The sequence below is a fragment of the Phalacrocorax aristotelis genome, chromosome 2 (assembly GCF_949628215.1).
Source record: "Phalacrocorax aristotelis chromosome 2, bGulAri2.1, whole genome shotgun sequence".
Classification (NCBI taxonomy): Eukaryota; Metazoa; Chordata; class Aves; order Suliformes; family Phalacrocoracidae; genus Phalacrocorax; species Phalacrocorax aristotelis.
In genome coordinates, this window is record NC_134277.1 from 11,893,177 (window position 1) to 11,908,700 (window position 15,524).

A 15,524-nucleotide genomic window follows, 5' to 3' on the forward strand; every position below is an offset into this window, starting at 1 on the left:
AATATCTGTGGAAGCCACCAGGACTTTACCATCTTTATTTTAGTGCATATAATTGAAATATTCCTATTCTAATTTTCTGCATGAAAATTAAAACAAATTATAGCTTCATCAGTCATGGCCAAAATGTTGTGGATACAGCCTCTTTGTAAAGCCTCAGTTTGCTCAGATTCACTGCTGACATGCTGTACAATTCCACAGCATCAGCCCAAGCTGTCTGTCAACTTGTTTCAATATAAAACTGCCTGCTGTATCAGTGGATACAATTATACATATGTAGAGTGTGGCTTGAGCAAACAAATGTTGATGTATGCAAGTTATTAAGTCAAGGGAGTATGTTAGGGCTTTTCATGTCTGGAAAGATTCTTACACTGTCCTGCATTTTAAAACGCGAAACCAGAAGCTAACATGATGCTGATCTGAGTGTGGATAATGCATCCATGTAGAGCAGCCAGACTCCAGCTATTTTCGAGATGGATAAAATAGCCAATATTTATTTCAAAATTCTGCATTTTTCCTCAGTAGTCCACACAACTATTTTTTTTAACAGCTAATGTCCTTATATATGACATTTCTCCTCTACTGTGCTTGAAATACTAGATGGGCCTTAGCCAATCATGCTCACGTAAGCCTTGCAGTGATCGGCACTATAAATTTCAATTAATAGGTTTTACGAGGCATATTTCTCAAGTGACATTGTCAACAAAGAAGGATGTGGGCACGCTTGAAAACGCATTAGAGCATAACAAATGGCGCAAGTAAACAAGCAGCTGTGATAAATAACTTTCCCATCACATAAAAGGAACTTTCAGCAACATTATTGATCAACTTCCTTTCACTGTTGCTCCCCAAACCACATATTTTATTGCTTATGAGAAGAAAGGTCTCCTGCAGGCACACACAGCTTCTCACAACCTTCTAGGAGTAGAGGCCATCTAGACTTCCATCACATACATCTTCTTGTATTACTTATCATGTACAAAGACCGCTAAAAAGAAAAGCGGGCACAGCTTTGAAAGACACTGGCTGTGTACAGGGCAGGGGTGCTAGCGAGGGAAGCTGGAAGCACGAGGCCTGCTAGGATCATGTGGGGGACTTGTCAGTAGAGCTACACTTGCTGTGGCCTGGGTTAAGACAACAGCTTTGCCCAGGGTAGCAAGAAGCATTGTGCAATGGAAGCAGGTGTGCAGAGGAAAGAGTCGGTGCCAAGGACCTGGGGTCCACAGGACAGGCATTTCAGAACAGCTATTTCAGAGTATTTCTGGTTTTCTGGTAGTCTGAGGTGGATACCTGAATGAGACACCAGTTAAACATGTTCAAGCCTTCTCTTGCAGGCAACTAGCTACCTGACACCGAATGGGAATACAGTCAGAGGACCAGGATGGAGGAGTGAGGTGGGGGGCTGAGCACCTGACAGCACCTATACATCCTCTTAGAAAGTATCTTGTCAGCAACAATCCTGAAATACATGGTATCTTATTTTGTCCTGTGCATGATATTCACATGGGAACAACTCTAAAACAAGTATCTCTGCCAAGCAGGAGAGAAATCACTTGAGAAGAAGATGAGATATAATTAATCCCATTCCAATGTATTTATAATTTGTTTCAGAGTTCACATTTTTAATTTGCTTTACACATTCAATATTTCTAATACTGGATTTGGAATTCTGTACAGCTGCTTGCTAGACAAAGACAAATCCTTCGATTAAGGTAGAGGCATCTAAACAAAGCTATAATTCCACCTACTTTATATACTGAGTAAATTTAGCTTAAACCACCAGCCAAACCTACCCCTTCAGTTTCCATAACCATGAAAGCGGGACAACGTACATCTGCTTGAAAGCTGATTTGTTCATACTGAGTAGCTGCAGACCATTTTGAGAGCAGTTACTACCAGCATTTACAGATACAATCTATTTTACCACTATTTTTTGCCAGTCATTTAAATGGGAAAAGACCTCTTCATAAACTTTTGCACTCCCTTAAGCAAGTAGGTTCAGACTAATATGCAATAAACCAAAGGGGAATACCATAAAGAATTACTTGCATGACACATTCCTTTAAATACAAGGCTTCATGATTCAGCTGTTAGGCTAAAGTACCTATTAATCTATTACTGACTGTCTTTTTCTAAACTATAAGGGTATTTCAACTGAGAACTGATTTTGTTACTCTTCCGTATAGGAAGATCAGTAAAAATACACCATAGATTTTGAAAGAGTCAGAGCATTAACAGGGAGCTCTCTGGATCGGATCGGTGCTCTGCAGGGAGTCATTTTAATGCATACTTCAGCTGGTAACTCTTTGGAACTTGTATGATAACGACTTTACTGTCAGTGGAGATGGCTTGAATAAAATGTAAAATACTAAAGCTCGCAAGTTCAGCTGGTATTATTCCACCATTAAACAGATTTCAAAAAAAAAGGAGGTATGTGTTCAGTAACAGTCACTGTAGTAAGAACTGCTTTGTAATTGCACAGCAAGGCATTGAAGATAAAAATGCCTTTTTTAATTACCCACTATTTTATGTGCTAATATTTTTTTTTAATCCAAGCTCTCAATGCTAGTTAATTTGAAAATTAATCTCTAGTGCTTCAGGTGGCTACAAGCATAAAGTTTAAATCTAGAAAGGGCTCGCCAGCCGTTGCACATTGAAATACAGTGAGTTCTCCCACTTCATAACCTGCGATCTGCGGCAGCTTTTCCAGGGCTAGCCCAGGAAATTAAAACCCTCTCCCATTAATCAGTGTTCAGACCAAGTGATGTCTGTGGCCCATCCACCTCCTCTCTGCACTCACAAGCAAGGGCTCATTCCACGGTAGCCAAGGCCTGCTCAGCCTATGGCAGGGAAACCCATTGCAAGGGAAAACCAACATACTTAGTGGTATAAAGCTGAGAACAGGCTGGTGGAGCTGAATGAAGGGCTGCCTGAGATCCTGTAGTTCACAGAAAGACAACTAACCTGGACAGGGTAAGTCCCTGACGGATAGCTTTCAGATGTTTTAAGCTAATAATGAGGTGGCTGAAAGTCAACCACACTGTTGGCCTCATGCCTTTCTTCCTGTGATGTTTTGTTGGAAAGCTAATTGAAAATCTAGTAAATTTCACTTGGACAATGTGTTTTAAACTTTGTGGCAGGAAGTATTTTACTTAATGCTATTACAGTGCTTTACACTTTTATACTGCATGTTTTAACATGTGAAACAATCATAAATGGCTGCAGAAATCTGAACAAAGTGCCTACTGCTCAAAGTACAACAGGTGACTGCTGCATACTGACATTCATGTACATAAGGTTCAATAGTTTTATTAGAATTTATCACTTTTATTTCCAGGCACAAATCCCCCAGACTCAAAGGACATTTCCAGATGATTACTGAGAGTCTATGAATGGTTAAAAAGCACCAGTCAGCCAGAGACAACCTGCAGAATGTCGTAATTGTCTTTAAACAGACTACTTTAAAGCATAATTTTCCTCAATGATAATTCCACTTAAACTCCCACATTTTAATTAATTTTATGCTTACAGTGATATTTTTCCACTTCTTTTTACAGAATTAGTTTGCATTTCAGTCTATTTCCTTTTTAAATTAGATAAAATTGCAGAAATGGGAACTGTATTATAAAGCACTCTGGGGTTAAATTATTACTCTACAAATTCTTCTTGTATGTCTTCTTTGGACATAAACAAAATGAAATCTAAAAATGTCATTCAGAAGTTAAGTATGCAGATTCATACTTAAATAAATTTTTCATTTCTTTTCAAATGACCACATATGTTCTACAGTGAGTCTATTTCCACTGGTGGAACACAGTACCTTCGAATAGCCACAGTGAGAGCTTCCGGTGAACTAGCGCAGGGACAAATGACCTCCTGTCTTAGACCTTTACTTTGGAAGACATTGAGAAATGCATCACAGGAAGAAATAGACCCTGGGGTAAAGAAAAAAAAAATCAGAGGAGAAAAATAATCTCATTTCTGAAGTGATGCTATTCAAACTGCCAATTTACTATTGACTATATAGGCCTTTCAGGAGAAAAAATTTAAAAAGGACCCATGCCCACTGGGAAAGAAGTCATAGCTACAACAACTATATATATGTATAGACAGTTGTGTATGCATACAGAGAATGAAGAGTAATATTTGAGCGTGAAGTCCTTTCACTGTGCTTACACAGAAAAGCCATTACAGTTTTCTTGTTTAGGATGAGGGAACTTAAAGATTTAATTCAGAAACTCAAAGCAAACTACTACAAACAAGCAGAACACCTGTATGTTTGTACCTTAAACAATACAGAGAAACAGTTCATGCAATTAATTGTCATGAAGTGATCCAGATGTGGTTCTCCAGAGTAGTAAAGTATTCCCCTAAAATTCCTAGTTACTTCTGCATCTGAGCACCATCATTCAGAAGAAATGTTCTGATCCTCTCTATAGCTTAAGGTTACTTACGTCAGTCTTTATACATGACTGTCATGTTAAACAAAACTGGATTTACTGCAACTTATATTATGTGGAACATCAAGTTTGCTTCAGGATTAGCTAAAGAAAAATATTTTTTTTTAAATTCAAAATTAATTACTGTTTCTATAAATATCATATAGTTTGCAGTAGATAAACCTTATACTTTGTAAATATTTTAGCTAAGATAACTAAAAATTGAAACTTCAAATGCAAAACAGAAAACACTTCCTGTTCTCTATTGGACTGCAGAAGCATAGCTTACATGGGTTTGCACCATCAGCCACTATCAGCATACGCAGTGAGGAAAGGTTGATGTCCCTCTGATCTCGATGTGCCACCAATGCCCAGTGCATGTCTCTGGATTTTACACAGGCAACTTTTGCTGCAATAAGAATGGTTAGATTACTAATACACCATATAAAAGGTATACAGCTGTATTATCAATTTGTACTCTTGATTTTGACTACCAAGCATACTTTTGTATATTCTTGTTCCTCACCTTTGTATTGACAGACTTTTTGTATCCATGACAGTGGATTCACTTTCATTAAGGAGTATGGAATACTTATAACATGCATCATGTTCATGACACTCTGAAATCAAATAAGATAAATGGGTTTTATACAACAATCGTGGTATTTATTTATATTGTGTTCTGGGCAGGGGCATCTATGCAAATCACTCTATGCTTGTTTTATTGTCAATGCTGGCATTTATCTTTTCCTGTCTAGCTATTTACATTAAGATGAAACAGAACCCCATTTTCTAATGCTTTAATTAAGAATTATGGATTTAGACTGATCAGATCATAACTTTGAAGTGGTACTGAAAAAAACCCCTGATTTTCTTTCTATTTATACTCTAAGTGATTCATTTTAAATAGAAAAAATAAAAAAAAAAATTGGATGAACAATGTCTGCCTGTTTGCTATGTAGGTTAGTATTATCCCTCAGCCTGCTAAACTTCAGTATATATGAAGATTCTTCACGGAAAAGGACAATTAATAGCAACATATCTGTCTAAAGAAATCCATCTCTGTGAAGACTGAAAAACTACTAATGGTAGTGGGGCACAAAGTACTTAAGACAGTAAATAGAGAAATGTGAGCCACAGATTAAGAAGAGATCAATTTATTTTAACAGACAATAAATGAAGGAGTTTTTAGTCCTTCTCCAGGTGGGCTAATTCCAGTATTTTCAAGAAGATCATGAAAAGTTGCAGGAAGCTTAGAAAAAGCAGCTGAGTGAAACCAATGACAGATCCAAAACCAATCTCCCGGTCTGAGACAGTCAATTGCTTTAGTGATTTCTCAGTGCTACTACTAAACAAACAGCCCATAAATGAGCTGCTGCTTTCCTTCTGTTACCATTTGGAAACATCATCTGAGGGCAATGTGTCTCCACTCACAGCAGCTCAGGTTAAATAGAGGATTTGTTTGGGAAAACCTAGGCTTAAGGGCCCCGTGGATTAGTCATCTAAACACTTGCAGAACTGCAGAAGGTAGTTCTTGTTTCAGTCTGGCACAGGTGTAGCCACAGGAAAAGGACTTAGAGGCAAGTCATGAAAAAATGAAGTTCATACTAAGATAATAGGAAAGGAAGGCATAGAAAAGCACTATTAGATGCTTGCTTTCAACTTCAGTGATAAAGATGGGTTTTTAACATGAGATATTTATGGGTGTCAAGCCTAATAGATCCTTTCTGCTTCAGAATTGTTATTACTGCCTTTTGATATTAAGTACAGTATAACTGCATGGGAAAAGTATATTGGATCCCTGGAAATCATAGCATGTAGCGCCTGAACATCCTGGGATCCCCCAACAGTGACCCTTCAAAACCTGGTATCTGTTCTTAAAATGATCAATGAATAGTAAGCATTTTGTCAGTCATTGACTGCAGCAGCACCTTTAGAAGTAATCCTTAAAGATATGCCAATCGCCTCCCATGTCAATCGAGGAAGACATTCAAATAACGAGTAGATATTTTCTGCAATTTGAAGTATCAGAAATGCTTCAATGTTAGCAAAATCATCTGTTGGTGGGAGTTCTGATAGAGAAGCTAGTCCGAGGCAATATAGCTATGCCATTGGATCATATCCTTACAGCGGAAAGTACCTATTTAATTTGTTTCTGCTGTAAAGTCTGATCTCAAAATCACGCATCAGTAAATTCAGAATAACATGGTAAGAATGGGGCCAGAGTACTTGGCATGATGCATAAAAATACATTCGCATCTTTACCGTGCTCATTATGGGTAAGTGCACTAGCAGAAGATCATGGGTTTAAGCCACATATGTTTTCCTTTCAAAGCAGAAAAATTTATTTTCAAATACTCACACAAAATAAAAAACCATACTTACTGTAAGAATCCCATGCCATAAACCAACATCCTTCTTGAAATCTAATACATTCACAATTGTTTCAGCTGTCCAACAAAAACAAACAGAGTTTATTTTTTAGAGTTTATTTTTTAGAACATGGCATTGACCCAAGGCAAACCCACTCAAAGGAAGGAAGCTTCAGTATAACATGGCTGTTGACCTCTAAGCTTAACTTTCATAGTAAGTCTCCACTGCAGGATTTGTATTGGCTAGGACATTATTTGTGCCTCTCACAAAGATATTTCAAATGTGTACATGTTTTCTGAAATCAATGAAAAAAAATCCCAGATTTTTAAATCTAGAAGCCTTTAACACAGATCTGTGTAAAACATAAGACAGGAGCCTGATGAGAAACAAATTACAATTCACACTTGATTTTAAGGATGAAGCACGGGAAATGTACTCCATACCTTCTGTGTATCCACATGCCTGGGTCAGAGCTTGGCAGTGCGTCAGCAGTGCAATCCTTGTCACAGTCACCCCAAGCACGCTTCCATCTTTACATGTTTTATACTAAAAAGAAATAAGCAGGGAAAGTCATTGTGTAATAGTTGCCCTATTTCCATTACTTCATGGCTATGTTTCAAGTGTTTCCTATGTAGGTGAATGATGGGTAAATCTAATGACTCTATTTTAAGAAGGCAACAGTACTGAGGAGTTTGGGAGGCATTTTTTGGTTAAAAGACACCTCTTTCAGGTAAGCTTTTTCTTCTTGTCTGAAGCTTCCCAGGCTTGATATCAGAAATCCATCTGCTGTTTGAATATGGGCATTAAGAGGAATTAATTCTAACAATTCTGATCATGTTCATGACTAAAGGAATGGAGAGATTTTGCAGAGAATAACCTAGTTCAGTCTGCTCAGTGTTCACGTTAGATTTTATAGGCCAACCAATAAACCTGAGCTTCTCCCTTCTGTCTCTCATAAGGCATGGGATAAGAGCTGACCACAGAATCCTTGCTGGGTGCTGTTACAATAATCTATATGTATATATTCTGAAAGACATAAGCTCTTTGGTCAGAAGAATATGAGAGTGCCATGAGAAAGCACCCTAAAAAAGAGGTGGGAGATCACTGCTGATGACTGCAGTAATTTTTGCAACTTTATGCAAGAGTCTGAAAACCAGTAGTGGCAATTAAAGTACACTAAACATTTATCTTTCTCCATGATGAAGATAATCAGTAAGATCAAAAATGGAGGCATCTCTCCTTCTCTAGCCCAGTGTTCTGACTGCGCACAGATAGGAAATACCTTTGCTCCACTCTCTTGAACTTATACCCTTTGAATAATCGTTTAAGCTCAATACTAACATCACTGAATTCGAGGCATTTGAGTCTATGCAGAAAAGGGAAAAAAGAATGGGGAAAAAAAAAGAGAAAAATCAAACTTAACAGCATCGCTAATTTTGCCTTCCTGATGCTGGTCTTTTATGGGGAGTGTGACTCACAAAGCAGTAAGTGACAGGAAAGCATTTGAACAAGAAGTTCCTTCTCTTTCAAAAGGTCTGAAGGCTGTGAAATGAGAACCAAACCTTCACTGTGAAACTTGCTGTCTACACATCCCAAGGCTAGCGGGCAAGCCCACACTGAACAAGACTGAGATTGGTCAAGGCAAGTTTAAGACAATATTGTGGGAGCCACATAGATGACATTAAAACATGAACGTTAGAAACCCCCAAAATGCAATTTAACATTTCATTAACTTTTCTGAAATCAATATCCAGCATAATTTATTAGAAAATATTACTTATTAACAGGCTAAACCAGGACGTTCTTTGCTTCTGTGACTAGTGAATGAATAATGATGTTTACCTAATCCAGAAACGCCATATGCAATGATTCGAGGAGAAGATGCATCTTCATTAACTCACCTCAATGTAAGCTGTGTCATTATTTGCATCCTTGATGTGTGGGAACCAGTCACGAGGTGGCTTGGAGAGGTGTTTAGACTCTGTGACAAACCACAGCAGCTTTGGCCAGCCTGAGGTACAAAGAAAAGTCAGCTTTTGCTGAGTTTCTGCCGAATAAGACAAGATGACACTCTTCTCTGCTAGAGGTTTTTTTTCCCAAATGCCTGTGTCACCGTTACCTAAACATTGCTTCTTTTAAACCTCACCATAGCATGGCAAAGATTTCCCATAACTGCTTTCTTAACATTGCTGTTGTGGCCTTCTCAGACAATCCCTGAAGAAATGGCTGGGCAGTTTAAGCTGTTATTGACCCAAATAGTTTATTACCGCTCTCCTGTCAGAGGTTACCACTTAGCTTTAGGAGTGAATTGTATGAGTGCTTCTCATCTACTACAGTCCTAAGTCTGTTGGTTTAATTTTGCTTGTGGCCACAGATGATCTCAGCAGCCCGGCTGAGCCAGCAGAGAACCAGATGAGAAACACTTGTACTGCTCGGCAGGCATGAGGCGGGAGCAGCGATCGCTACCAGCCAGTGATACACGGCCAGGGCTATCGCATCCCAGCAGCCGGGGCTGCTCCTGTGGGAAGTGTTTCAACACAGGCCTGATCCTCACGCAGTACAACGAAACAAGCGCAGTGACTGTTACTGTAGCAAATGACCTGTGATACCCATGATAAGCAAGGGTTAGCTTACCTTTAAACTGTGGTATCTCCCCTGTGGGGCTTTTCGGCAGTCCTTTATGGCATGCATCACTAGTCAAGGCCACAGTAACTCCACAGCTTCCAAGCAAAAAGCCTATTTGTTGACTTCCTGCATCCTAAGAGATGACAAAATAAAATCAATAAACAGAATTGATCAAAATGATTACAGGCTGAAAATGTTACTGTCCTTTGGCACATGATCTTGAGGGGAAAACAGTCTCTTTCCTTTAAGCAGCTTAGCTGATTAGCAAAACTCCTCTGTACGTTGGCAAAGGAATTCCACAACCTAGATATCCTCTTGTCTGTAACAACATAAATCATAAAGAGAGCTGAAGCCATCACGTGGTGCCTGCTCTCACATCTCTTCAGAAACGACGAGTGGCTGGGAGGAGTGGCTGATACGCCAGAGGGCTGTGCCATTCAGAGGGACCCCTGGAGAAATGGGCTGACAGGAATCTCACAAAGTTCAACAAAAGCAAATGCAAAGTCCTGCACCTGGGGAGGAACAACCCCCTGCACCAACATGGGCTGCGGGCCGATGGGCTGGAAAGCAGCTTTGTAGTAAGGGACCTGGGGGTCCTGGTGGGCACCAAGTTGAATGTGAGTCAGCAGTGTGTCCTGCCACAAAGGCAGCAAATGGTATCCTGGGCTGTGTTAGGCAAAGTATTGCCAGCACATTGAAGGAAGTCATCCTTCCCCTCTAGCTCAGCGCTAGTGAGGCACATCTCAAGCGCTGGGTCCAGTTCTGGGCTTCCAAATACAAGACAAGGAGCTACTTAAGAGAGTCCAGCAAAGGGCCGCTATGATAATGAAGGGACTGGAGCATGCCTCCTATGAGGAAAGACTGAGAGAGCTGGGACTGCTCAGCCTTGAGAAGTGACAGCTTATGGGGAATTTTATCAATGTGTACAAACATCTGAAGGGAGGGTGTAAAGACGACCAAGCCAGGCTCCTTCCAGTGGTGCCCAGTGACAGGACCAGAGGCAATGGGCACAAACGAAGATGGAGGAGGTTCCCTCTGAACACTGGGAAGCACTTTTTTACTGCGAGGGTGACTGGCACAGGTTGCCCAGAGAGGTTATGGAGTTTCCACCCTTGGAGCTATTCAAAAGCTCTCTGGTCATGGGTCCTGGGCAACCTGCTCTAGGTGGCCCTGCTTGAACAGGAGAGCTGGACCAGATGGCCTTCTGAGGTCTCTGCTAACCTCAACCATTCTGTGATTCTCTGACAGTTCTAGGAAATTATACAGATTATAGATGCTTCCACCTGGAGAAACCCTGCAGCCCTTAAGATGTTATGATGGGCATACAGTGATGACACTATCACTATTTATGCTGATTTAACCTGATTTGTCAATAACCATTTCATTGAGCGGTTACAGACACATTTCAGGAGCACTACAGATAGTCAAGTGCCCATTAGAGAAGGCACATTACATTTTACTTTCATCAAGAGGATACAGGCAATGAGGCTAAAAAGTCTTGTAACGATTTTCAAGTCTAGGCCATAGCTGTTCTTTCAAAGACGCTGTGCTTCTACAGCATTATGTCTGCTTTATGTATAGTGTCTTGTCATGATTCTTTCATTAACTTTACATCTATCCACCAGGCTCTTCAACAGAGCCAAGCCCTAAATGTAAATGCACATGGAAGTATTAACCCTTTCTTCACAGAATGATTCTACAGAAATACCTTATGGAGTCTTAAAAGATCAAATTAAAATATCTTTCAAATCAACCATAGAGCACACCTTAACCATGGAAGCAACCAGAAATACGAAACAGTTGCCTTAACCTATCCTTAATCTACTTATTTATTCAAAGCAAAACTGTATGATGGAAAGAAAGCTCCAAAGCCTAACCAACTGATTTTAAATAAATTTTTTATGCAGCAAAATAAAGCCATCAAAAATGGTGAAGCAATGAGATCAGAGGAAAAACAAAAGCTTAATTGTTTTCCATACAACCTCAAAATATGTATATGGCACCAATTATCAGAACCTTGATCGCTGAGAAAACAATGTGGGACAATAAACCGATCTGTCAAAACTATGCTGTGTAACTCCTTTCATCCAGAATTACTGCATTTGTTTTTGCTTATTATAACCAGAATGCATATAAAACCAGGAAAAATCAACAAGGTACATTTTCAGGAGGGCTTTTTAAAATTAAGCTTGTGCACCATCTTTTCCAATTAAAAAACAGACAAGGAGAGTACCCTTTTAACAACAGAGAGTAATACTGGCATGTCAATGAACAACATTTTGGGGAGCATGTTGTTGACCCCACCGTACCTGCAGCAGGGCAGGGATTCCAGGACAAAAAGGGCTTTGCCAAGCATTACTGGCCTCACTGACTCTTGTGTTAGCTGGTCCATATCTATGTTGTGCTTAGCCAGATCGCATCCTGGTTCCACATTAGGATGAGACCTGGTGTCTCCACTCTTGGAGTCTGCTCAGCTGAAAGAAATGTGGGTGCCTGAACCAGGCAAGAGAGATAGCTGTCCTTGGAGGTCCCTCAGAAGGAACTGCAGGAAGATGAGGGCTGGAGTGGTCCATGGAGAACATCACTCCTTGGGTAAGACATAGCCTCTGAGACCTGCTATTCTATCATGTATGAAGGGAGGTCACTGTTTCTTAAAATACCAGATCCATACTACCATTACCCAAAATTAGCCACTAAATTAAATCTAAAAAATCGTTACCTATGTATGTATATGTATGAATTTCTAACTACCGATTTAAACAAAATTTGCATGTAAGTTTCATAATTGAATGCACCAACTGTGTCACTCTCATTTTTAAACGGAAAATAAAATGTTATTAACTGTATGCCCCATAAAAGACTGCTAGCAAACTGTTTAACCACTGTACCAAGAAAATGCCAATTCTTAAGCAATTGGATTCCATTTAATGCAGGACTTTATAAGCAGGAACTAACCTAATAAATTCCATTAAGAAATCTAACATAAGTAAACCAGTACAAAGTGTGGACCTTAGAGCATCAGCATATCATGGCCCTGGGGGATGCATCAGCAAGAAATGAACTCAAAGCTCTTCTCAAAGCAAAACAAAACAACAGGAAAAGGAAACTTGTATTAACAGTTTGCGTTTTTTAGATAACGCAAGAGTGACTATGTTTCCACTTAGTGCCATATCAACCAGTTCAGAGCATGTCCACATAAATATTATTCATTCACCTGTAGTAGTTTACACACAAGCTGAGAGAACCATATATAGATTTCTTAATACAATCTACTCACATGCCACAGTTTCTAATAACAGATTGTTTTACATCAGGGCATCCCCATCTCACATAGCATCTTCACCCTGTTCTTTTCTGTACAGTTAATTCTTTCATTTGAAAGGACAACATGGCTAAACAATTAATGACACAACACTACCACAGGAGATGGGAAGAATTTTGCCATGTGTGGACAACATCCAGTGTGTTTTACAGACTTTCAAATCCTATGCCATGACCTTGGTGTCCACACTAAATCCTGCCTTGCAAGAAAAAAGCAAATCAAGACACTGAAGTAGAGGTACTGTGGTAAACACTGTTCTCAATGGCAACAGGAGCTCCAGTTGAGGATCTTACAGTATGAACACAATGAAGATTTCTGGCAGTCTGCTAGCCTGTGCCCATCGTTCCCACTTTCAGTCTCAGTCTCACAGTTATCACCACCTCCTGCTTGCTTCTGGTGGCTTCATCCTGACTTAGAAGCAAAAAGTACTGCAGAGAACAGGCATGAAGAAGGGGTTGACATCCCTTGCCCCATTCAGGTGCCCCTGTGATACCTACAGCCCCACAGAAGCAACCGTTTCAAACTACTCAAGTGGTGTTGAGCTACTGGACTGACAGCCACGAGGTGGAAGATCTGAAACCATCTCAAGCTGAGAGCCTTATACATCCCCACCCCGCTACACTGCAACCCTACCTACACACTCAAGCATGTAAACATGACAGTCTTCACTGTTCCTCATATCTCAGCATGACAGGCCCAGAGCAGTGAGGACCTTGGGTAAAACTTGTAAGTTTGAAAAATGAAGTTTGAGCTTAAAATGCAGATATTTGCGCAAAGCAGTCAAAGCTTCCATGTGGGCCAGGAAAAAGACTACTGACTTTAAAGGCATTGATCATTTCAGATTTCAGAGACAAGCTATCGGCACTCCTTTTGAGTAATGTAAAATGAATGTCTGCAATGCTGAAAACTGCTTTTTGAGTAGAAAAAAGAAGAAACCAAATCATCTGCTGCTGAAAAAAAAAATCTTCCTCCTCCCTTAAATAAAATCACTCTTGCGCCCATAAAGGGAATAGGTTTTCAGGACACACTGTTTTGTCAGCGATGTTATTTGTTATTTTGGTAATTTATACTAAACTGCTACTTTGGCAACCCCCCTCTTGCCACAAATGCTTTATTTTGCTGAATTTTGTGGGGGTAGAAAAACCTCAGGGAGCCAGTGGAGACCAGGTGACACAACTCAACCAACACAGACCCAACCGCAGATGGGGAGAGACCGGTCAGCGATTCTCATTGTCAAATCCTCCACAATTCACAGTTTGAAATGACACGTAATGCAGGTGGAAGGCAAAAGACAGAGCTGAGGTATTGTAGCATGAGGTTTGAGACCAATTGCTGACTTTGCAACTATCATTTTACATTTCTTGAAGGCACAGCACTTGCTGAGGTACGAAAAATGAGGTCTGCATAGCTTTAGACTATGTCTGCACACACCTAAAGAGATCAATCTTTCAGATGAAGTGAGCCGGAAATCGTCTCTGCTGTAGGTAGCCATTCAAGGTTCTCTAAAGACTTTTATTAAAGGTTCCCTAAAGGTTTTCACCAGTACCTGGAGGGAAATTGTCTTCTTCCTGCTGCAGAGAGTGATAATTCATTGTCAGGATAAAAAAATCCCATGTGTGGCTGCATTTCAGCATGCTGTTAATGTCATTTCTATAATGCTTTGTGAGAGTATCTGTGTGAAGGAAAACAATATGATCTTTTCTCCGTGAGTGAGAGTGCATGTCCTTATCTAATACGGAAGGAAGGAAGAGACAGCCTGCGCAAAGGTTGGCCTGATAAAGGTTACTCCTGTCCACTTGCAAATATTGCTTTCAAAATGAGAATCATGTGGCAAAGCATCGCAGACTGAACTAATCTTGTTTTCTGTTACGATACTTATTTGAGCTCCATTTGCCTTTACCCTAACAAGAATTTGTAAAGTACACATTTCTTGTAAAGAACAAATAGGGCAACCATCAGATGTAAAGGCCAAGCATCACCGCTTTTGAACCAACAGTGAAAAGGAATCAAAGAAACAATTTTAAAACTACAAATATCAAATACTTCAATCAAAATTAACCACAAAGTAGATGCAATTTTCATAACCAGCTCTAAGATAAAGAAATCAGCTGTCTCATCAGACAGCTTCAGTAGCAAGCTATAATTTGCACGTGAATTCTCCAACTATGAGCGGTCATGTCCAAAAGTCTTAATGAAAGCAAGACAACAGTTATTTTTGGCAGGGGACACTGCATGAAATCTGATATGCTCTCTATGAAACTACCACCTCCTAAACTTGCAAACATAAAAAGAAAACGTAGACTTTGGAGGATCTCAGACTCACTGTGGCCAGCTGAGCAAAGACCTCCACTCAGTGCCCAGCTGCCGAAGCGTACAAAGAGGGAAGGATGAGCACAGGGCTTAACAGGGTCCAGCGGTGTGCACAGGCACTCATATGGGGCTGAGGGCACTTCTGTTCTTTGGAGGGACTGGAAGACTATGTCGCCGAAAAGAAAATATATAACATTTTATGCATATTTTAAATCCAGTGGAGAAAGAGATGCATTGTCGAAAGATGTTCAGAAGTATGTAGAGCTCCAGTATTTCTGGCACACTACAGCCCAACGATGACTTAAGCTGAGAGGACACAAAGCTCATTTTATCTCAGGCCCTGAAACACTAGGAAAGGCATCAAGGTGTATTTCCTTTGGAACACAATTCTGCCTTCAAATGGAAGACAACACTAGGACAATTTCACTGTCTTTAAAAAGATACTTCTCTCTGGCTAT

At 40.0% G+C, this 15,524-nt stretch overlaps 1 protein-coding gene across 4 annotated transcripts in view; it reads right to left on the minus strand.

Annotated features, from left to right (window-relative positions):
* Positions 1 to 15,524, minus strand: part of DIP2C (disco interacting protein 2 homolog C) — a 334,539-nt gene that overhangs the window by 82,438 nt on the left and 236,577 nt on the right. For all 4 annotated transcript variants that reach the window (XM_075082401.1, XM_075082400.1, XM_075082399.1 and 1 more), the window contains 7 exons: positions 9,444 to 9,567; positions 8,711 to 8,820; positions 7,253 to 7,355; positions 6,822 to 6,886; positions 4,963 to 5,056; positions 4,726 to 4,845; positions 3,818 to 3,932 (listed from right to left, as the gene is read on the minus strand). In XM_075082401.1, the coding sequence (XP_074938502.1) occupies positions 3,818 to 3,932; positions 4,726 to 4,845; positions 4,963 to 5,056; positions 6,822 to 6,886; positions 7,253 to 7,355; positions 8,711 to 8,820; positions 9,444 to 9,567 (731 nt within the window). The remainder of the gene's footprint in view (positions 1 to 3,817; positions 3,933 to 4,725; positions 4,846 to 4,962; positions 5,057 to 6,821; positions 6,887 to 7,252; positions 7,356 to 8,710; positions 8,821 to 9,443; positions 9,568 to 15,524) is intronic.